The following is a 24575-nucleotide window of genomic DNA, read 5'->3' as shown; positions in this document are numbered from 1 at the left end:
ACACATTTTTAAATAGGCGCCGTCTTTATAAACAAACCACAGATTTGTGTTTTAAACAACTACATTCTCGCCTGAAATACTTTTAAAATGACATTTCATGACACAATAAAAGTAATATTTTGAAAATGTTGATCCGAATAAATGGTGGTTGAACTCAACCAATGCAGCATGAACTCAACCAATCAGGATGTTTAGCGCCAAAGTCCCGACCCCGTAAGTTCCGGAACTTTGAAAAAGTACCACCTCGCCAGCAGGGACTTTCTGAGGGGCATTTTTTTTACCCGGAACTTTATTTAGTTCCTGGTTCCTGCGATGGAAACACACCGAGTACCAGGCCAAAGTCCCTAGGTCCTGGGTAAAGTTCGGTGGAATGTGGTGGAAAGGCGGCATTAGTTGGTCTAACGGGTTCTGGGGTAGTTTTGTGTGCCTAACACAATAAAGGTTCACCCCCCTGTGGTTTTATAGATGTTGGAGCATGTAGAGCCTCTGTGTTGCTGTGTACAGTGCTGTAATGTGGAGAATGTCATATGCTGTGTCCATTGTTGGCACTGACTTATACTGGAATGTGAAATAACTAAAAACAGACTGACATTTGTTACAGTGTCACAAACATAAATACATATACATACTGCGACATACACACAGTGTCCCTCCCAGTGTCCTCTCTGCCCCACTGTTGCTTTTTCCAACACATTCTGGCTTCCGTAACCTTGAGCTTTTGCTCAGGTCAAATCCAGCTCTGCCTTTTTTTTAACAGCTGTTTTTTCTTTCTTTCTCTATTTTTCAGAGGATGTTTCCAGAGAAGTTAAAATCATGTACGTGGCTCTCGGCTCTTTCAGAAGCAGTGGTTAAGAGACCTTTTATGCGCCTCCCATTGGCAACCGTGGCCACCGCAGTCATAGTCATCATCGCCATGTTCAACTTTGTAATGCTTTTTTTAATGCTAAGACAATATTGTTGATATATGTTGTAGGTTGGCCTCTTAACATCTTTGCCCATCAAACTTTCTTTTTTTTTCTTTCTCCACAGTATTTTAAAAACACAGAGAATGTATGCCACACTCTGCAACAAAATATCAGCATCAATCCTAATTCTACTGTACATGACCTTTCATATTTGCCTGTGAGTAGCAACCACATAAATAACACACATGCTAAATTGGATAGCTACATGGAGACATACTTATATATATATATATAGCTAATTATGAATACTATAAATCCACATTACAAAGCCTAACATTATTTAATTATTCAATTATTTATTATATTATTTATATATATATATTCATATATATATCTGTGTAAATGAGGATGAGACATATCCCTGATTTGAGATTGTGTGAGTATTATAGCTATCTTGTTGAGGGGGGGGGGGACTGTACAAAAATGACTCATTTGGACCCTGTATGATTTTATCTTTCCAGTATTCTGTATATAATTGTATATTGGCATTGATTGCCTGTGGCGTGTTCTTGAGGGTGAGTTTTGAGCTGAAGGTGGCCTACCTCTTCATCGTCTCTACCATTTCCTACATCATCATCTTCTACTCTCGGGAAAATCTCTTCAGCAGCTACAACTGGCTGCTGTACAGTAACCACAGCTGGTAAACTCTCATAAGCACACATGCAGTCGATTGTCATATCATTTTTATTATTGCATATTTAATAGTAGATGTTTATGTAGATCAGCCATTATTTAACACTTACTTAAAATTAATCTATTAACATTTGAATAACACTCTTAAAGGCAATCTTTAGAAAATGTTTCATATTGGACTTCTAAAACAGTTGATTTCAGTGTTTTTTTTAAACATTTATTTAGACTTAATAGAATGTGAATACCATCAATGTATTGGCCCTAACATGGAAATAATGATCAGTATTAGCCAGAATTGTAATATTGGTGCATCTCTAGTATAATCATTCCCAGCGTTTGTCTGTTGTAGTGTGGATGTCAGTTTGATGCTGGGCAATGCAGGACTTATGAAGCACCCACAGCTCATGAGCTGCATCTACATCACACTGTTCTTCTTTACCATGCTGCTCATATCCCGCCAGGTACACACCTCATACCACACACACATACAGTGCCATACTGTCAGGACAGAGAATTACACCACTCTTTGCTCTGTCCTCTCTCTCTTCCTCTCAGAATGAGTACTGCTGTCGTCAGGACTTCCTGTTGAAGAACAAGAACCTGGCCGATAAGGAAGAAGTCGAGCTGTGCGAAAACCTGAACCGTCTCCTTCTGGAGAATGTTCTCCCTGCACACGTGGCCGCTCTCTTCGTGGGCGAGAACAAAAAGAATGAGGTGGGGCTGCTGTCCACTATCTCTTTACTAAACCGGAAATACAAGGTAGGAACCGGCTTCAAATGAGTGGGATGAGCCTGTATATCACGTCTCATGTCATAATCTCATGCCTCCCATACAAGACTAGACATATACCAGTGATTCCCAACCAGGGGTACCTAAGCCGGTTCCAGAGGGCACTTGGGCAAATGTTAATTCTTTCCAATTAGTAACTTTGAATAATTTCATGGTTCTGCAGATCTTTTCATAATATGCATAAGATGAATGTTTGTAAGAGGGCTGTGGCAGTGCATTAGATTAAAAAGGTTGGGAAACATTGCCATAAACCACACAAAATAATATCATGCAATACCATTCCAAGATCATACTGTACACTATACTGAAAATACCAGACCTCCCACACTGTGTTTTATAGTAACCCTCTCAACCATTTTCTACCACAGTCCATACTGAACCAAACCATAATAAAGAAAGATTTTTAAAAATGAGGTTAGAAAATAGGCCTGAAGTAATAATTGTGATTTGTGAGTTTTTATTCACAAAGATTTTTGTTCCTCCCTGATCTGCATTTTTCAAGAAATGTTAGTATACAGGTGCTGGTCATATAATTGGAATATCATCAAAAAGTTAATTTATTTCATTAATTCCATTCAAAAAGTGAAACTTGTATATTATATCCACTCATTACACACAGACTGATATATTTCAAATGTTTATTTCTTTTAATTTTGATGATTATAATGGACAACTAAGGAAAATCCCAAATTCAGTATCTCAGAAAATTAGAATATAAATTAAGACCAATACAAAGAAAGGATTTTTAGAAGTCTTGGCCATCTAAAAAGTATAAAAATGAAAAGTATGTACATGTACAGTATGTATGTACAGCACTCAATACTTGGATGGGGCTCCTTTTGCCTGAATTACTGCAGCAATGCGGCATGGCAGATCAGTCTGTGGCACTGCTCAAGTGTTATGAGAGCCCAGGTTGCTCTTATAGTGGCCTTCAGCTCTTCTGCATTGTTGGGTCTGGCATATTGCATCTTCCTCTTCGCAAAACCCCATCGATTTTCTATGGGGTTAAGGTCAGGCGAGTTTGCTGGCCAATTAAGAACAGGTATACCATGGTCCTTAAACCAGGGACTGGAAGCTTTGTCATTGTGTGCAGATGCCAAGTCCTGTTAGAAAATAAAATCTGCATCTCCATAAAGTTGGTCAGCAGCAGGAAGCATGAAGTGCTCTAAAACTTCCTAGTATATGGCTGCGTTGACCTTGGACCTCAGAAAACACAGTGGACCAACACCAGCAGATGACATGGCACCCCAAACCATCACTGACTGTAGAAACTTTACACTGGATCTCAAGAAACATGGATTGTGTGCCTCTCCTCTCATCCTCCAGACGCTGGGACTCTGATATCCAAAGGAAATGCAAAATTTACTTTCATCAGAGCACATAACTTTGGACCATCAGAAGCAGTCAAGTCCTTTTTGAAGCGAGACGCTTCTGACGATGTCTGTTGTTCAAGACTGACTTCACACAAGGAATGTGACAGCTGAAACCCATGTCTTGCATACGTCTTTGTGTAGTGGTTCTTGAAGCACTGACTCCAGCTGCAGTCCACTCTTTGTGAATCTCCCCCACATTTTTGAATGGGTTTTGTTTCACAATCCTCTGCTGGGTGCGGTTATAACTATTGCTTGTACACTTTTTTTTTTATCACATCTTTTCCTTCCCTTCTCCTCTCTATTAATATGCTTGGACACAGAGCTCTGTGAACAGCCAGCATCTTTTGCAGTGACCTTTTGTGTCTTGCCCTCCTTGTGCAAGGTGTCAGTGGTGGTCTTTTGGACAACTGTCAAGTCAGCAGTCTTTCCCATGATTGTGTAGCCTACAGAACAAGACTGAGAGCCCATTTAAAGGCTTTGCATGTGTTTTGAGTTAAATAACTGATTATAGTGTGGCACCAGGTGTCTTCAATATTGAACCTTTTCACAATATTCTAATTCTCTGAGATACTGGATTTGGGATTCTCCTTAGTTGTCAGTTATAAACATCAAAATTAAAAGAAATAAACATTGGAAATATATAAGTATGTGTGTAATGAATAAATATAATATACAAGTTTCACGTTTTGAATGGAATTAGTGAAATAAATCAACTTGTTGATTATATTCTAATTATATGACCAGCACCTGTAGTATTATCTAGAAGAGCAATGGTTTTGTCTTATTTCCTTTTTTTCATGCTCTAGAAATAATTGTATGTTAATTTAACACACTGCTGGTTCCATTTGCCAGGGTATTTTTGTCAATAATTATTCTATTATGCAGATTTGGTGCCCCCCCCCCCCCCCCCCCCCCAAAAAAAACAGATCATTTATTTTTAGAATTTGTATTTTTTTTTTTAAGAATACAAGTCTTTACTGTCAGCTTTGATATAAATTTAATGTCCTTCTTTTAATTTCTTTAAAAAATATTACTGACCCTTTAAACAATAGCCCAATATGTATAGAATTTGATTATTATTTCCCTTTCTTACTGTTATAATATGCAGATTTTATTTGTGAAACAACTCATCAGGTGTCTCGGTACATTCAGTCTTGTGCCTCTCTGATTTCTGAGTTTTGTCCTGTTACTCAAAACACCCATGTCATGTATCTGTGGTTCCTCATACCTATACACATATACTCAAATAGTCTGTGAATGTCCTGTCATAAACCATTTTTTGTTGTTTCTGTTGTATCATGTGAATTATTGAGACACAGAAGCACTGACCTCTTGCTGCATGTGTCTCTCTGATCCTCTTCTCCAGGACCTGTACTATAAGTCATATGACTGTGTATGTGTGATGTTTGCCTCGGTGCCAGACTTCAAAGAGTTCTACACTGAGTGTGACATAAATAAAGAAGGACTGGAGTGTTTGAGGCTCCTCAATGAGATCATCGCCGACTTTGATGAGGTCAGAGTGATGTCATGTCTCATGTCTCCAAGTACATGCATCTGTGCCGCTTTTTCGCAGATTTCCTTATTCCACTGTCTTTATTCTCCTGTCATTCCCTGAATGAATGATTCATTGTATATGAATAGACTCTAAGGGCGTCACCTCAGCTATCACTGGGGTAGTTTAATGAAATAATGCAGCTGTTGTGTAAATGCACACTCATATCACTTCAACTGCTTCTTTGTGTGAGCTGATTTTGGATTGAGGAGTCAGCAGGGAAAGGGCCAGGACTTCACCCTTTGTTATTGTGATCACCACAACAACAAGGCCCTGGGTTGACTGACTATAAAAATGTTTAGGCCAACAGTTCCGGCAGCCACTTGTTTCACCCAGTGGGATCTAAATACAGGCTTCACATATTGCTAGTACTGAGATTCAGTGTGGTATGGCTGCTTTCCCCCTTTCTTTCACTCCTTATTATTCTCTCATTCTATCTCTGTCTTTTAATGTAAGAAGATAACACCATGGCATGTATTTCTACTGCTCAGAAACACTGATATCCACTTGGCCGTTCCCTCCTCTCTTTACCTGCAGTTGCTGTCTAAGCCCAAGTTCAGTGGTGTGGAGAAGATTAAAACCATCGGGAGCACGTACATGTCTGCTGCAGGACTGAGTGGACCTCCAGAACAAAGCAGCCAGGTTCTGCACTACCACATACCACTATGTAAACATGCAGAGCAAAGGGAATTTAAACTCAAGAATCCGTAAAATTAATAAACAATTACACTGCATTCATTTCTCAACTATCTTCACCTCTCATGTATTTAATATTCAAGAAAAACTGAAAGGGTATGCTCTCTCATGCTAATTGTAGTTTTAGAAACCAGTTCATTTTGTTAAATGGTAAGCTTTTGCTGTCATAGTTCTGACATTTGGTAGCTATTAAAATGGAAAGCAGGCAGTTTGAGTATGCTGTCTGTCATTGTACACCAATCAGTGACAGTATTTGCATATCCTGAGACTTAGCTCAAGGATTACTAAAACAGAAGGTTTACTTAATGAATGGCAAAAACTTTTGTGAATAAAATACATAAATTCATTCAATCCACAATAAATGTAAATGTAAAGCATGCTGGAAATCTCCAATCAAATTACAGTTAAGTAGCTGATTAGAATGGTTACTTATTAATTAAAAAAATATATATATTTTATACTTTATTAATAAATGTATTGCATCATGATTGCTGACTGGTACATAGCAACAATTATTAAAATATTTAAACCTCAAAATAAGTAGCAAAAAAATCTTATATGACTGTGCATTTCAAAAGCTTGATATTAACCAATCTACCACAATTTAACGCAAAATAGACAGATTCATTTCTTCTTATTTCACTCTAAGTATACACTTCTGCATCTAATTACAATGCCACGTTCTTGATTTAACAGAAATTATAGTGAATTTCTTTTTTTTTTATATTATTTACATAAGAGCATGTGAAGCAAACATAGCTGAGAAGTTAACATGCTGAAATAATTTATGAATTTAAATAACACATTTGTGCTTTAAGATTTGAATTCACCTTGACTGTATTGTTATGAAAAATGAAAAGAGTGAACAGCTCTTGTGACTTAGTCACCCAGCATTTTTCAAAAGTTTCCTTCAACCTACATAATTTACATAGTTTTGGTTGACTGAGCTTTGTTGATTCCTCAGGACCGTGAGAGGCAAAATGCTCAGATAGGAAACATGGTGGAATTCGCCATTGCTCTGATCGGCAAGCTGGACGGCATCAACAGACACTCCTTCAACACGTTCAGGCTTCGTGTTGGTAAGTCTGATCATAGAAACCTCAATACCACTTTATTGTTAATTGCTCAGTTATTGCTTGGAGTCTGAATAAGGAGCCAATAACCAAAAGTGCTTTGGCACATATTGTATACGTTAGTTGTCTTCTTCTTCTTCTCTTTCATTGTCTTCTCCGTCTTCACCTCCTCCTTTTCCACTCTGGAAGTCTATGGCAGCCCATAAAACCGTTTGTGGGAAAGTTATGAAATTTGCCACACAGACAGAAGACACTCTCATTATTAACCACAGCAAATTTTGAAAGAGTATGCAAATAGTTGAATGCATACTTAAACTTAAATTAATGTTAAGATTTTTCGCAATTTGGAATTTTTAGAAAAATCTAGTTTTCATTCTTATTCTAGACAGTGTGATCATTTTCAGACAATTCTGGCAAAAAGTTATCAAAATATTTCCAATAGACCAAACTGTTCTAGCAAAGTGCGTTAACAAATTTGACGAAATTCATGCAAAAACAGAAATGACACTATAGCAATGCAATAAATCGGCGGATTTTGACGAAACTTAGTACATGTTATACCAAGTATGACCTGAGAGCACATGAGTAGTTTTGGCACAGTGCCACCAACTGTTGTTACAGTTTGACCAAAAATCACAAGATTGATTTTGTTAGATTCAGAGTGGCATACCCAATCAAACAATATTCTATGTCAGCCATTTTGAGCATGGACCATTTAGAATTTTGTAGTAAAATGCTGTAGGCTATTTTACAAACAAATTAACGAATTGTTATGAATCTTATCTTATAGAACTGCATACAGTAAACTTCTGAAATTTGGTACACAGATGGAGGACAGTCTCATAATTAACCACATAAAATTTGAGATTCTAACAAACTCTTGCACCATCAACAGGACACATTTACACTCATGTTTCAGCTAATAACTTTTGAACCGTACGGTCTAAAAGCAAAATCTCTTGTTTGGAATGCATAACAAAATGTACATTTCTACGAGTAAAACTTTTTCGCAGTTTAGAATATAGAACCATCCTGGATGGTTTGTCCAATTTTTCACCAAATTCAGATCAACTTCAGATCATCAAAAGCTTTTTGATATACCACACAATTTTCATAAAGCCTGTTAACCAATTTGACAAAAGTTTGCGCAAAAATGGATATGCGACTATACCTTTGGAACACTTCAGCAGATTCTGACCAAACTTGGTATGTGTTATAACAAGCATGACCTGAGGGCACATGAGTAGGTTTGGCACAGTGCTACATACTGGTCAAAAGATATTAAAAAATTACCTTTTTGCTTATAACTTCTGACTGGTTTGGCCAAAAATACAATTGGTTTAGTTAGATCTTCAACGGCATTCTGAATCGAATTATACCTAATTTTCCTATGTCCTATAGGCCTTTTTCTTTGTTGGTCAAAAGTTTTTTAGTAAAATGCAAAAATCTCTTTAACAGGGTCTCCAACCCCCGCTCCTGGAGAGCTACCATACTGCATAGTTCAGCTTCAACCCTGAACAAACACACCTGAACCAGCTAATTAAGGTGTTCAGGATTACTTAATTAGAGACAGTTGTGTTGAAGCAAGGTTGGACGTGATGTCTGCAGTAAAGTAGCTCTCGGAGAACCCTGGTCTTTACTGCTTAATTAAAGACCGTTCATGAGCTCTTCATTTTACCTCTGTTGTGTGCTTGGCACTTTAATTGCTGCTTTAATTAATACTTGCATTTAGTCAGACTCAAGATGAAAAACACTTTACCTCCAGGTATTGCGTAGATATTTCTATTTTTACTTCTGCATTAAGGGTCAAAAATGAAACCAGTATGTACAGGATGTAGCTAAAAATCTCACTGAAAACAGAGGCAGCTCATAAGAGAGATCTTGGGCATCTTGAGCAGGGTAACAGATGCACTCGGGAACTGGCATGAAATACTTCATAAACGCTCCATTTAAGAGTCTGAGTGCATATCGCCCATCTGTGGCAGAGATCTGATACAAATTATAATAACAGACATAAATCCCATCTAAAAGACTTTATTTGAAAAAGGGAAATGCACATTCCAGCAGCCGCTTGTGGATCAAACTCACTGCCTCACTAGATCTACTGGTAACACTAGTTTAGGCTCTTTCAACTAGTTGCTTATTAGCATGAGTATTAGCCATTTACTAGTACTAATTAAGCACATATTAATACCTTTCTCTACATCCCTAATCTTACCCAATACCTAAACTTAACAAATACCTTACTAACTATTAATAAGCAACAAAATATGAATTTATTGAGGGAAAAGTTGTAGTAAATAGTGAATGTGTTCCCTTTTCTTTAGCTTCAAGTTAGTGGATCTATGCAAATTATGTCTGTGAGCCACAATTTTGATGTTTTAAGAGTGGTGTCACTGACACTAAACACAGAACCGTCTAGGGCTAACTGGAATAAAACCAAAATGTTTTAGTGAGATTTATCAAGTAAACTGAAATGAATAAAGACTGCAGAAAATGCTGAACTCAGTTTGGCTCATTCGTGAAGTGCAAGTGGGAACGCAATATTCTGCACGAGTAGTACTATTTTTAAACATCATATAAATGTCATGTTTGCAGAGATTGTTCACTGATCTGTGCATGTTTGTTTGTGCAGGTATAAACCATGGCCCAGTGATTGCAGGGGTGATTGGAGCCAGGAAACCACAGTATGATATCTGGGGAAACACTGTGAATGTTGCCAGCCGGATGGAAAGCACCGGAGAGCTGGGTAAAATACAGGTATGCACTGAATCACTTTTACAGTACTCACCTCATGATCATGATTCTCTTCTCATTTTAAATAAATCATTAAAACAAAATAAAAAGGTGATCATGTTTGTGTTGCAGGTGACAGAGGAGACGTCTGATGTCCTGCAGAAGCTGGGCTATTCATGTGAGTGTCGTGGCCTGATCAATGTGAAGGGCAAAGGAGAGCTCAAAACCTTCTTTGTGTGCACAGATTCCAGCAAACAGCAGGGCATCGGTCTGAGCTGAGACTGAAGCCTCTGCCGCTGACAGCTTCAAACACACACGCGCACATACACACAGACTCCGGAACCTATATGTGATCTCTTTGTTTTCATTTAAGAATGTTTTATTGCTACTGGATTTGTTTCTTTAGAGCATGTCTAAAGAACTGCACATTCTTTCAAACTCGAACATGTTGGAGTTTGTTTTGGCAGCATTTGGAGAACTGAAACCCTCCGACATACAGCAGCATATGCATACACACATCTCACATGAACACAAGCTGAACTTTGCGATACTCTTATGGGAAACTGAGCTCGGTGAAGGAAAATACTGGTTCTCGGTATTGCTCTCAGACTTTCTGGGTACTGCTGTCATAGTGGCCTTGATCCTGTTGGATTTAGACTGATTTGGGATGACTGAGCTGGTCGGACGGTTTTGGCTTGCAGGTAGAGGGAACACGTGACTCACACAAACTCATCACCGCAGACGTTAAGATATCTAGAATTTCTTTACTCATTTAAAATAGTATGCATCTTAATATAAATCTTTCTGTCAACTTTTGGACCAACAAAATGGTGGATGATTTGATTTTTTTGGTTTGTTTTCTTAAAAAAAAAAAAAAAAAACATCTGCCAAGTGTTCTGAATGTCAAATCTTGACAAGCAGTGTTGATTTGCTGTTGCCTTTGAGTTGAGATTGTGAATGTTGGAGATGAGCCTTCCTTAGCTTCATAACGTGCTACAAACGAAAACTATTAAGAGATGTTTACATATACCGGGAAAAAATATCAATAATGGAAATTCAGTTTACTTTAAGTGAATGTGTGCTTTCATCTTTTTTAGTCTTAGACCTTGACCAAATGGCTCTGTGGCTTCCCTCATCTGAAGTTGGATGTATTCATGCATCTACGCTTACATTGCAGTAGACGGTCTCTGCTTCTGTTCTGTGAGAATGCTTGGTGAAAGTGGGAAGTGTCTGTCTGATGAAGCCATAGGCATACATGTTCAATTGAGATTGAAAATCTTATGCGCCTCTCTGGGTTTTCAGAGTGTTACAGTGACTGAATTTACATGATTTGGTGATTCTCCGCTGCCTTTCTGTACCGCAGTGTTTGTGAGGAATGCTCTGTTTTGTATGCATTGCTACAGAATAAATCATTTTACACTTTATATGTTTATAGCAAGTTAATTTTTCATAGATTTAGGATTTGTTGCTTTACCACAGTAGCAAATCTCCAGAGGTCATTGTGAAATACGAATCAGCGTGATTTCCCAGTGCTGCGAGGATAAGAACCTTACTGAAGATCTCAGACTTGGAATATTACTTTTAATTTAAAATGTGTAATTGCAAAAGTTTCTCATTTGAGGTTATATAAATCTGGCATTGCCAAACATGAAGGCGATTAAAATTACCCATGATTCCTTATAAACAACAACAAAAAACCTTTAGTTTGGCTTTAAATCAAAGCATCGGGGCCGACATGTAACAACATTCAGAGGTCTTGGTTTCATTTCCTTTAAGGTTTACACATAATTCTCCCAAAGCATGATAGGATTTGTGAATCTAGACGAGAGAACAAGCCGCTGTCAACTGCTCTCATGTTAAATCAAGAATCTTCAAACCATTTCGTATTTTATTCTAAAGTTTACAAACACTACCCGTGCTGCTACGGTTCATTTACTCACCCTCATCTCATTACAAGCCCGTAAGACCGACATTAGTCTTCAAAAACAAAGTACAAACATTGATAATCGCACATACATACAGCACATCAAATATGGTTTATGTAAACTCTAAACGTGTTGACGTACGAGAACGAATGAGGTTTGTGCTCGCAAGCACATGTGAGCTTCCATCTGCTAGATTTGAAAAGCTTTATGATGTGCTCCTTCAAATCCTTAACTAAATGTGCTCTTGTGAAGTCTTGAGTGAATTCAGTGAATTCAGAAGTGGTTAAGTTTTGGTTGTGTGGACTTTCAGTGGAAAGACAAAAATGATGAGAAAAAAAAACTTAATTTGTGTGCCAAAACATGAGGATTAGTAAATTATTTACATTTTCAGTTTTGAGTGAACTATCCCTTTAAATTAACTGTTTATTGCTATATTACTCACTTTTTAAACTTAAGAATAAAACACAAAATGCTCAAAAAAAGATGCTTATTTAATGAAACAGAAAAGTAAATTAGAAACAGCACCATTGAGGGATGACATAGAAGAAGCAGAACTGATCGACTGCAGCGATGGAGGATCTCAACACACTCCCTCCATGGGTTCAGTCATATCTCCCACTGAAACGCAAAACACACATTCCTTTAGATAAATATTTCCTAAGCACCGTCATAACAGTTATTTCACCAACAAAACTCATAAAAAACCATGCCGAATGTCCAAAATATTTCTTGTGCTTAGTGTTACCTGTGGTCAGGTGTATGAACGAGTCCTGTGCAGTATGGTTAGGTAGCGAGATCCCCATGGCCTTTCTGATACCGTACACACTGCACACATCACCAGGGGTCACCTGACTGGTCAGCTGCGCCAGGTTACCTGTAACTTTCTCCGCTGCAAGAAGGATGGTGGGAGTTAGAAGCTATTGAAAGTGTACAAAATCTGCTTTTAAACCGCTGCTGAAACCCTGATGTGTTAATGTGCCACAATACTGACTCACTAAAACTTCTTGAGTAAGGATAAAATACAAACTCATGAGGCAGGAAAAAAACATCACTTCCAATAAGTGTTTGTCTGGTCTCTGAAAGCGTGAGAGCAGCGGACCAGTCATCACAGGTCATCTTTTGTGTGTGTGTGTGTGTGTGTACGTACCAAGCTGCAGCTCTTTAGCAGTAGGCGCCAGTAGGCAGATGATGTTTGGTGGCTGTTTAGCACTCAGTCTTTCTTTCTGAACCTTCTGCAGCTCCCTCAGCAACACTGTCGTCTCATCCAGCTTCTGCTGGAAATGCTCTGGTCCTAATGGAGGAAGAGGAATTTTCACTGTGATAAATCAGTCTGTTTAATAGGTGGGAAAGGGGTTCATATGTGTTATTGATGTGCCGTGTTCCACTCCACTGCTGAGAGAGGAGGATCATTATGAATTCATTCAGCATAATACACATGAAAGATGTGTCTCCAGAAAAGAGTTCATTAATAAATTGAAGGAAAAAAAAACTTTGGGCCTTGATTTCAAGAGTTTGATCGCATATAAAAATGTCTAAAAGAATTATGATCCATATTTCAAACAACAAAAAATGTAATAATGGGATTTTACCTTCCGAGTCGGAGTTCTCAGGAAGCAGGTCAGGATTCAAACCCAAAGAACCAAGAGCTGTCACACTGTCACCACTGCTGGGCTCTGACACAACAACCTACACACACAAGCGTGAAGAGGTGGGCATGGATTGAACATCAGAAATACTATTAGTGTCTTTTCCACCAAAGTTCCAGTTTCTTTTCTTTTGAACTTTTGAATGTTATTGTATCTATATTTTAACTACTGCACAGAGAAGTCCAAGTGCATGGAAGCTGTTTTTACTATTGTGGGTTAGATCACAGTGAATTTGCATTCAGTTCACTGTTCGCACCGGTTACACACAGGATTTATTATTGTTCATTTGACAAATACAAAGTAAATAAAATGGCTATATTCACAAATCGTTATTTTAATATTCTGTCTGCCATATTATTTTTAATTTCCATTCTGTAGATTTTACGAAGCACAATAATATTTTGAAACTGAGATGTATACATCTGAATGAAAAAAGCTTTCCATTGATGTATGGTTTGTTAGAATCGGACAATATTTATCCAAGATATAACTATTTGAATATCTGGAATCTGAGGGGTGCAAAAATAATAATCAAAATATTGAAGAAATTGCCTTTTAATGTTGTCCAAATGAAGTCCTTAGCTTCATATTATTAATCAAAAATTAAGTTTTGATATATTTACAGTAGGACATTTACAAAATATCTTCATGTAACATGATCTTTACTTTATATCCTAATGATTTTTGACCCACACAATGAATTGTTGGCTACTGCTACAAATATACCCCAGCGACTTAAGCCTGGTTTTGTGCTCCAGGGTCACATATAGAACGTAAAATCCCCTCTTGTTCTTTCTTTAACCCAGCTGTCTTGGCTCGTGTATAATACATAGTTTTAACCTATGCTATTTGTGAAGTTTGGACGGCTAAAAACAGTGTTGAACGGTAGCACCACCCTGCTAAGGTATGCTAGCAGAACCGCTGTCAAAGACGGCCTTCCACACACAGACTAATGCTACAGTATGTTCATAGACGACTCATGATTACCTTTCCCTCTACGTCCACGGCACCCTCACACACACAGATTAGTGTGAGTGAAGGAGGAAGTCAAAACCGACAGGGGAGTGTGTTTGTGTGCGTCTAGGCAAATATTCTTTCCATTAGTGTGAAAGTTGGTTGGTGTTGTTGACACAGCTGCTGCAGAGCAGAGTGGTTCTGACGCTGCTTTTAAATAGCAGGTTTGTGCCTTTACTTCCACTCATGTGAGCTATACACTAGTATGTACTTCTAGACATCTGAAATATTACTTTCTGAGGACATGAGAGCGTTTTACCTCAGCATCATCTGTTGCGTCTACTTTCTCTGCAGTCTCCTCCGTGGGCACATTATCCTGCGGAGAACAAAAATCATCCTATCAAGACCAGAATTGATCCAGAGTAAGCCGTCCAGTTGAAAGGATAGATATTACACAGTATATAATTTAAGTGGTATATCGTGTGTTCTTTTCGCCGTGCAGATGAATGAGTGTGTAGTGAGGTTTCTTACGGTTTCTGTCTCTTTCAGCTGTCTTGAGTGCTCTCCACTGGTCAAAGCGTCCAATACATTATCTGCCAACCTGCTCATGTGTTCCTCCGATTTAGCCAGGTAATCTGCAATGCTACACATAAACACATCCAAACTACATTTGTGGAACACAAGGGGAACCGTGGAAGAGTGTGAATCAGGGCTTCATTGTTTGAGAGGTTCACAAAATAACCCAAACGCATGTGGCTTAGTCATCTAAAAACCGACCGATGGATATATTTCATTATCTGGCTGATTCTATACACACACACCTTTCAGATTCTGGCTGACTGCTGTCCTCTCCATAGAAGGAGTAAATGAGATCAGAGTCCTCTTTGCTGATATTGGCAAAACTGGAGTCATATGTAGGAGCATATGAGCTGAATGGGCAGTAATTCATATAGGCAACTGCAAAGACAGAGAGAGAGATGGGCATGTGGGGACTTTTACAGATTCAGTGAACTTCAGTAGCGTGGTGTGGAACAAATGGCACTCAGAAGTCTAATACTCAGGGTAAAAATATGTAAAAAAAAATTAGAAGCACCACAGATAGCTAACAGATAAAAATACATATGAGTAAGAACTTAAGTCCACTGATTCAGCAGTGATTTTTTCCTATTGAAAGCAGGAACAATTAGATTTTTCTGGCACACAATATTACATTCCTCTGGCAGTTGAGCTATGGGTTTTCAAACAGAGATTATAAGGCAGCGCTCCCATGATCTTCTCCACATGACTGAAGGTAAGGCCACAGAAGAGAGAGACACTTTTTCCATGAAGTTGTTTTTCCAGGAAAATGAATATGAGTACTGAGCGCTGAGACTGATACACAGAAGTGAGAAAATGAACGGAGAGTTATTATATATTACCTGGAGTGACCATGTTTCTCTTGTCCTCTTTGAAACCCTGAAGGGTGTTGATTCCAGTCTGCAGTCTCCCTCCCATCATGCCCAATTTGACTGGGCAGTATCCTGGATCTAACATGGAGACATGATGAACTGTACACTTGTATTGAACGTACGTCAAACTTGTTTTCTTGAACTCTCATTGTGACAAACCTCCAGCGCTCAGGTCGGCGGGGTTCACAATGCCCAGAGTGGTTGAACCATCAGACTTCCTCCTCTCAAACTCCAGCTGCTCATAAAAAAATAAGATAAATACAAAAAAAAAACAACCCCAAAGAAAAGTGACCCTTCATCAACGGCTATCTGACATCCTCAGTGAATGAGCTCACATTTGAGGGATGTACAATAACACATGCTTCATCTGATCTGGTCTTGTACTCTTACCTCACACTGCAGGCTTCTGTTTGAGAGTTTCCCTTCAGAATCCTCAACCATCTTCTTGATCTCCTCCAGCTCTTTCTCTGCTTGGCTCTTAGCATCATCTTTACTGTCCCTGCTACACAAACAATTCAAACACTGATGCAATTCTGGATATATATATATACCCCTTCAAAGTGAATAAACCCCGCACATATGAGCCACATCATTTCTTCAATGAATTATAAGTCTATAATTAGCTCTGCAGTCAGAGCGGCGATTGGATAAATTATAAAAAGTGATGTCATAATAGATCAATGTGTGGTCTGTTGTCAAGCTGCTACCCGGCCCGGTGGAGTAGTGTGCAGGAAGAGGAGTCATCCTCCCTGAAAAGCTACAGAGTGTGTGTGTTTAAAGAGCGTGCAGCTCGTGCGCTACAGATGGCCTACAAGTCACAACATGTTTAAGCATTCCAAGACTCTTGGTCACTGCAGCAGCCAAGCCGATTTACGTAGGCACTGGCAAGCAACAAAAAGAGAGAGTAAAACAGAGAACGCCAACAAACACCCCGGCAACATCCTGGAATGTCTCACTGGCTTCAATACAGCAGCAGAAGCCCTGAATGCAGATCCAAAGCCATTGTGAATTGCTGCACAGTTAGAAAACAAAACAACAAAAGCTGAAAGGAAGCATTTTACTGACTGTATCACTCATGTATGTACAGTCATGCTCCTTGTTCCAGGCAGGCTACCATGATAAATAACCACTGGAATCAATTCTCTGTCATGGCAGCCATTTAATATCCAAGATAAGGGTCCGAAATTAACTTTAACATTATCTTCTTTTTTTTTTTTCTTTATTTTAATTTTTTTGTAATTTGTTAAACAATCTCATATTTTTCACCACTGCCGAATTTAATTGGTTAAAACATAATAAAATAGTAATATTGTGAAATAATGTAATAACTTTTCTGTTTGAATATATTTGTTTTGATGTCCATATGCAGGGAATATTTCAGATATACGTTTCCACGTGGAGAAAATGTAACCTCATTTTACCTAGGTTTATCTAGAATGCCTCCGAGGGAGGTGGTGTCACAAGAAACACACTTTGAGACAGACATAAAAGACAAAATTAATTTTCTCCAAACTCTCAACCTTTGATGATAAGGCAGGATTAAGGCCTGTTTACACCAGTTATGAAATAAAACTATTAATGTGAAATGGCCTGGAAGTTTCTAGAGAATCAGAATGTCTTGATTAGCTGGTTCAGGTGTGTTCAACTAGGCTTGGAGCTGAACTTTCCAGGTCAGAGGCCCTCAATGAACAAGTTTGGCCACCACGGTTCTAGACAAACTAGTCCTAGATAATAAGCAGAAAAAAACGGAAGCACACTATTCATACCTTGGCCTATCTTTGTTCCCGACACGGGGTGATTGGGAGTTGTCACTTGTGTCCATAACAGAGGAGTTCTCTTTGGCAGCGTCTGATGTCCCGCCCTCATCCTCTCCATCTTCTGCTGAATGCCTGCTGGATGTCTGCAGGCCAGCCATGAACTCGATGCTCTGTTTCAAACTGCCCAGTCTCTCCTAAGAGCACACACACAGTTCACTTCCATATGTGCAAGATTTCCAACTTTGTCAGTTTGATGGATTTGAATATGTATAACTGAAGAGGTACAACTTTCTTCCAACCACACTAGCGATAAGATCATACTGTACGCAGCACACCAGTGCCCTCTGCTGTGAAAACACGTCTGGTTTCACAAACCATACCAACTCAATACTTTCTAAATCCAATACAAGTTCCGACACAATTGTTCAGGTTTTTTCCAACTCACTGTGCTCAAGATCTTCATTCCAGAGTGAAGGAGTTTCTTTGCAGCTTTGTAGTAAATGGTCTCTGGTTTGTTGTAGATCATAGCATTCTCACACATCACTTTGAAATCCAGCTGTGGGAGGAACAGTACAGAATAGTCAACTATTTTGTCAAAATGAACAAGATATATTTTCCTCTAAATGACCTTCATCCATATTCAAATGTTCTATGACTGATTCAAATCTTCTAGTCTCTGCAAATGAAAGCAGCTGGCATATTCAATCATCTGTGTCCTGGTAACAGCTGCGATCATCATATTACCTTGAGCTCCTCAAGTGACTGGTATTGCTCCTTCTTCACTTTCTCCTTCATAGTGCTGAAGTCCATGGGTCTCTTTATAATGAGAGAGTACGCTGGAGCGATCAGGTCTGTCACAGGAAACGAGAAGAACGCACTTGGGTCCTTCCTGCAGTAAACAGCAGCCAACAGCTTTCATAATTATAGACAGGATTATGATCATAAGCCGCAGTATAAGACCCACAACACATGTCCGATAAGGTACTCAGATAAAGACTAATTTTGCAGGTAATTTGTGTTAGAGAACGATTTCAAAGTTGTAGGATATAGACTGCCTTTCAAAGGTTTGGATCAATAACTTACTGTATGTTGTTTTGTTTTTTTAATAATACTTCTATTCATCAAGGATCAATTGATCAAAAGTAACAGTAAATGTGTGTATAATGTTACAAATGATTTATATTTTAAATAAAAATGCTGTTCTTTTAAACTTTTTATTCACCAAAGAATTAAAAAAAAATTATTTATGTTTTCCACAAAAGAATATTAAGCAGAATAACAGTTTCCCACACTGACAATACTAATAAATGTTTTATAAACAGCAAATTAGATTCATTTCTGAAGGATCGTGTGACACTGGAGACTGGAGTAATGGCTGCTGAAGATTTAGCTTTGCCATCACAAAAATAAATTATATTTAAAAATATATTCATATAGAAGAGTTCCTTTTTTTTTTTTTTTTTTACAATATTACTGTTTTTACAGTGTTCTTGATATAAGAGACAAAAAAAAATCCTACTAAATTCAAAATCTTTGAATATCAGTGCACTTTAGTAACATATGAATCTACACCCAGTCTAAATAGATTGTGGACGGGTTATCCAGGTTCAGTCCTACCTCTGGAGCTGTCGAATGAGCTGACTCAGAGCTTCCTGTAGAGGCGTCTGCTCTTTTTCTGAGGAATTACAAAAAGCCATAATAACCACAGATAATCAGCACAAGCACACAGACCTTCAAAACAACATCATTAGAACAGATCAGCTCTAAACCATGAAAGGGTGCACAGCTCTACCTTCCATTCTGGCAAGTGAGGGAGTGAGGGGCTTGTCCTGGGACACGTCGGAGCGAGCTGGAGTTCTGCTCTGCTCATCCCAGTCTGGATGCACAGAGTCTGGGCCCTTCCTTTTTTTGGTCATCTATAAAACATAACACATCACACAGATGAGGATGTTGTTAGCAAGTAAACAAAACAAGTAAAGCACTAAAACACAGTATTCATTCATATCTGACCTTTTTCTTTTTGTCAGCCGGTGACACTGGAGGACTGGCTCTGTCCTTCTCGTCCTTCTTTTTCTTCTTCTTTTTCTTGTCTTTGTGTTTGTCGTAATCTACAGAGTCGTCGTAAACGCTCTCGAGGCTAGGGCTGCCGGTGGTGACCTCATTCCCAGCCACTTTCAACACCAGCTTCAGAGGACGCTCTGAAAGACCAGACACACAAGTGAGTTGCCTAATGTTAATATTGTTATTTAATACAACAATATTGTAATGCTGTCCCATTCATTATCAAAATGTATAAACTGAATCTGATTTGAAGTCCTGGTATGTCCTGTGTCTCTTTAACTGGCTTCTGTTACAAAACCCAACTAGGGAAACCTTTTATCATATTAAGATATATTATTTTGTTGCCGATTTTAGCATTAACAAATAATTGTCTCTTTTGAGAGGAGCTTGAAATATACTATCTTTTAAACACACATAACAAATCAAAATAATTGTTTGATTATTATTGTTCATTACAACGCGTGATGCTCAATGTATTTTCAACTGGTTCTAGTTGGAATTACATTTAAGACATTTATGGAAAACAGTCTAAAACTGATTCTGGTGCTGACTTTACTAATCTTATGTTTTTAGCAAAAGCTGCTGTTTTCCGGAGCAAAACAAATGTTAGCCAGTGTGTTAGCCTTTAAATAAATCTAATGAGAAATCACACATTACATTAGTCTTTATAAACCGTCTCAAATCGGTACATTTACTGTATTAATATCACGTTGTAAACATGTAATATCAGACTGTTACTTATTCCCTGACAGCATCAGTCCGATAAGTGCTTCACAAGCTCATCTGAGGTTATAATGTACCTTACAGCAGGCTTTCAGTCTATAACGCTAGTCAAATATTCTCCAGCTTGGTGAATGAATCTTGAGTGACCTACCATCGTGTGTGTGCTTCTCTGATTTGTGTTTCTTGTGCTTTTTGCCCATCATTTAAAGTAAAGCTGGCGGTTCAGTCAGGTCAGTGCTTGAGCAGTCTGCTTCTTTGTTTCGTGTCGGAGCGCCTTCTACGGAGCTCCAGGATTCAAACAGCGGCGCCTAGCGCTCGGCGGCGTGAACTACAGGCTACAGGCCATTCAATTTGTTTGTCTTCGTTTGTCTCCGACTGCAGCTCAATAAATAGTTAAATATAGTACGACAACGACAGAGTTAAAATATAAATGTTTAACTACTCGGACTGATGCTGTCAATGAATGAGTAGCAGACTGGTAGCCTATTACATGTAATGTTAATACAGTAAATGTATATAAAGCATACATATAAACAAAGGAAAATATCTACTAAAATACTACTTAATACCACTAAGAGGCACCATGGTACAACTAATACAGTGACATTTTGATATCCATGACATGTGAGTCACTATGTGTGTTTGCTGTCTTTTTGTGGCAGATTATGCATGGATTTCTGGAATACCAAAACAATAAGACTCAAATAACTAAATCTTACTCAATTCTTTTCATCTGAACTGCATGCAGGAAATGCGGAGAACAAATGTAAATAAACTGCACTTCCCTATTTTACCAATTATAACACAATGTTTCAGCTTCTATTGTCGTACATTCATTGTGTGCATTCCTTGCATTTCCAAGCCAGTACTGGGTGCCGAAGTTTGAATTAAGTTTGTAGTTATAAGTAAGCAAAAAAGCATACAGGACAGCAAAATATAGCCTGCCTATTATGGTCTTTGTTAAGTACAAGTTTATGATAAAGTTTAGGCCTGTGTATTAAACTGAACAGTGCACACTGCAGAGTATGTATCTGGATTACTATGACATCATATATGATTAAAGAAATGCTCCATTTTTAATGGACTTAATGTAGCCATTTATATTCACTTGTAGCTGACATATTTGAACACTAACTTTATTCAGATCTGCATATTATGTATAAAATGACCCATGACCCTTCAATCTGTCCTTCTCTGCTATGGCATAGGCTTTCCAAAAGCTGCCATTATCTCTAAACTGGAACACCCTCAGGCTGTTCTTCAGGCAGTCTGTGATGTGATTTAACTCATCTCAAACCGTCTCATATACTTTGGTCTTATCTCTCATATAAAGCCACACACTCTCACTGACACACACACTGACTTAATGGCCATATAAGCTGTGCTGTATCTATTTGCAACAGGCCTTAAACCTGAGGAAAGCTATTCCTGTTTGAATAGACATGTTGGACTTTATCTTCTTTTCCATCACATACTTTTTTTAATGCCATTTCACACTGGCTCCATACTTGCTTTGCACCATTTAAATAACTATTAAGTAATATTACAGCAATCACTGTTAGAAGTAAATCCTGCCATGTAATCGGACCTAAGCCATGGCAAGTTTGATTCATTCGCTTGTCTTATAAAGTGTGCATTGTGTAACTAAAACAAAAGACTGTAAATATGCTTGTGAAGAAATTATCATTCTCTCCTTCCAGTGTTGTTATTGTAAATTAAAACTATAAAAAATTGTTTCAGTAAAAGTCGTCTTCATAAAATTTAAATATACATTATTTCCTGAAAAAAAGAATTAACATACAAAAATGTTGCATTGCCAGCTTACTGAAATAAATTAAGTTGAATTGCTATAATTAGTAACAATAAAACTGAAATCTAAATACAAATCATTCCTTCATATCTATAGATTGTTCTATAGAAACAGAAATGGTCTTAATTCCTTGAATTATATTCCAGGATTTATGAACATGTAGTGATACCATGGAGCCCTACTCTCTTGTGCTACATTTATGGCTCAAAAACAAATGGACTCTGGCCACCATATTGGCCCTACTCTGAAGAGTTCCAAAAGATCCAAAAGCAAAGGAGCATAATGAGGTTGATCAGTTTCATTTACTTCAAAAAGCCAAAGTCTTTTGAAAACCGTCCCTTGAATGCAGCCACAAGCCCATGGGGACAATCATCACATTTGTTCTGGTGATTCATTTGACCATTAATATCTAACACAGAGCTGGTCTTGATTTCCACTCAACTCTGGATAAGAAAGGGACCCAGAAGGATGACATGGCACAAATTATGTATCATTTACACTCACGCACCAGAATATATGCAATCATCTCTCAAAAATCCCTAAACTGTGAAACCCATTTGCTCTGTTTACTCAGCTGGTTTCTTTAGAACTGGTTCTGTGATCCATTTGACTTATTCAAATATATTTGCATGATTCAGCATTTGCTTTCTATTTTCCATGTATCTGTGTATTTTCCAAATATCTGCTAAAAGTTTTCTGGGGGGGAATGACTCCTAATTTTGTATGTTGGACATGTTCCATAAGTGAACGGAATAAAATCTGGATTTGCCTCAGACGGATTTCTAGGATTGTTGGCCAGGTGTTCTTTGAAGTCTTGAAGTCCAGCCTGAGGTAATGTGGGTCTGCTCGCCTTGGCTTTAGATTTAGAGTGATTTGTTTTAGCGTGGCAGGTTAAAGCTAGGGTTCTGGTTCTGCTTAGGACGGTAACTGTCTGTGTCTGGTACTCTTAAGCCCGCAGAGAGACAGACTCCTTCATCAGGTGCACCCATTATCTGTCTCTGCTGACCTGAAATCTTATAGCTCTGCTTGGTGAAGACTTAGTTTACCTTGACTCTGCTCCAGCAGAAGCTATCTTTAACTTGTTCCCAATCAAATGATAGTGGATTAAACTTACAGAGAGATTCATTACAGCAACACTATGCGGTACCCAAGCTGTGAACAAAAATGTGATTTCCTCCCCTGCATCAGGCTTAGTGTTAATACAATATTAATATATTGCAATGCACTATAACATGACAATTGCCTACATATTTCTACTAAAATATGCTTTGCAGGCTTCCATACAGTATTCTCCCATAGCAAACGTTTTCATTTTTTGAATGAAACTGTTGACCACTACAGATTTTTTTTTATTATTATTTTTTTTTGTTCTGTGGAACACAAAATGAGAATTTTTGCAGCAAAAAAGGCATATTTTCCATTAAATGAAAGTAAATGTAACTTCAGTTAGTTTGACACATTTGGCATCATGAGTTAATCCATTAACTGGAAATCGAACCCATGACTTTGGCGTTGTTAGCACCAAGTTATATTGTTGGAGCTATAGGAAAGCCTTTTCAAGACACATGTGCTATAGTCTTCTTAAGCCAAACAATAATGTGTTACATTATTTAACGGCAAATGTCATTGGTTGTCATTGGCTTCAATTCTAATAAAGTGCTTCTTTACCAAGACCCACTAGGTGGCCTCAGCAAACCTCCAAGGGGACTTCAAGATGACTTGAGCATATTTAAAATAAGAAAAAAAAAGCATTAAAATAAGTGTTTTTATTTCCCAGGTTCCCAATGGTTCAGTCTCCTTTTAAAAAGTGTGATTTCTAGAACTGGAAAAATATCTTAAAACATTTTTCTAATGATTATATACTTCTCTAGTTATTCCAGACTCTGAAATAATGTAATCGGCAAAAACTGTGATCCATGAAATAACAAACACCCTTTTCAATATTGTAGGCAGTGGAATTCTGCAATTCATGTAATCAAACAGGTTGAGAGCCACTGGTCCGATGCATGCCATGCATCTACAGGAGTTTATTTGAGAGCTAGTGTGGGATAAAGTCAAAATGTTCATTGATTCAGTGAACATCACTCCGTTCTTCACATCATATGCAATCATATGACTTCAGAAGAGATAAAACACAAGTCAGTTTTTCAGAGCTTGACAGCCTCTGCCCACAATCACTTTAATCCAATTCACACTTCCATAAGAAAGAAAATCATACAGATTTGAAACAACAATTTGGTAACTGCTGCATTAAAGGGCTGGATTGAAATATTTGGTCTCATCCCTTTCCCTGCTCAAAGGAAACGATTATCTTTCTATCTGGCCAGCACACAGTGAACTAAACCAGAGCGCCGAGGGTGGGTTCAAAGACTTGCTGCTGTAGCTGTGAAGGACAGTTGGACATGGCTGCCATGAAATACTATACTAGACTTTT

The 24575-nt window shown here is 38.1% G+C and overlaps 2 protein-coding genes across 4 annotated transcripts in view; one reads left to right on the top strand and one right to left on the bottom strand.

Annotated features, from left to right (window-relative positions):
- The window catches only part of adcy7 (adenylate cyclase 7), a 50018-nt gene extending 38777 nt beyond the window's left edge, over positions 1-11241 (top strand). For 2 of the 3 annotated variants that reach the window (XM_052560754.1, XM_052560755.1), the window contains exons 17-26: positions 788-925; positions 1030-1122; positions 1427-1605; positions 1948-2059; positions 2154-2357; positions 5127-5273; positions 5850-5954; positions 6973-7087; positions 9717-9841; positions 9950-11241. In XM_052560754.1, the coding sequence (XP_052416714.1) occupies positions 788-925; positions 1030-1122; positions 1427-1605; positions 1948-2059; positions 2154-2357; positions 5127-5273; positions 5850-5954; positions 6973-7087; positions 9717-9841; positions 9950-10096 (1365 nt within the window). In that variant the 3' untranslated portion in view covers positions 10097-11241. The remainder of the gene's footprint in view (positions 1-787; positions 926-1029; positions 1123-1426; positions 1606-1947; positions 2060-2153; positions 2358-5126; positions 5274-5849; positions 5955-6972; positions 7088-9716; positions 9842-9949) is intronic. The other variant, XM_052560756.1, reaches the window with a different exon arrangement.
- Positions 11242-12215: 974 nt separating this feature from the next.
- Positions 12216-20642, bottom strand: LOC127961584 (bromodomain-containing protein 7). Its single transcript, XM_052560757.1, has 17 exons — positions 20483-20642; positions 19558-19745; positions 19340-19463; positions 19165-19222; positions 18292-18436; positions 17993-18103; positions 17557-17741; positions 16181-16292; positions 15950-16025; positions 15761-15868; positions 15164-15299; positions 14874-14985; positions 14662-14718; positions 13332-13428; positions 12890-13033; positions 12488-12631; positions 12216-12360 (listed from the first exon to the last, which is right to left on the bottom strand). Exons 1-17 carry the CDS (start codon positions 20532-20534, stop codon positions 12323-12325), a joined length of 1887 nt encoding a protein of 628 aa, XP_052416717.1. The 5' UTR covers positions 20535-20642; the 3' UTR covers positions 12216-12322.
- Positions 20643-24575: the final 3933 nt, after the last annotated feature.

Source organism: Carassius gibelio, chromosome B7 (assembly GCF_023724105.1).
Source record: "Carassius gibelio isolate Cgi1373 ecotype wild population from Czech Republic chromosome B7, carGib1.2-hapl.c, whole genome shotgun sequence".
NCBI lineage: Eukaryota > Metazoa > Chordata > Actinopteri > Cypriniformes > Cyprinidae > Carassius > Carassius gibelio.
The sequence above is the reverse complement of the archived record's forward strand: the minus strand, read 5'-3'. Positions and strand labels throughout refer to the sequence as shown.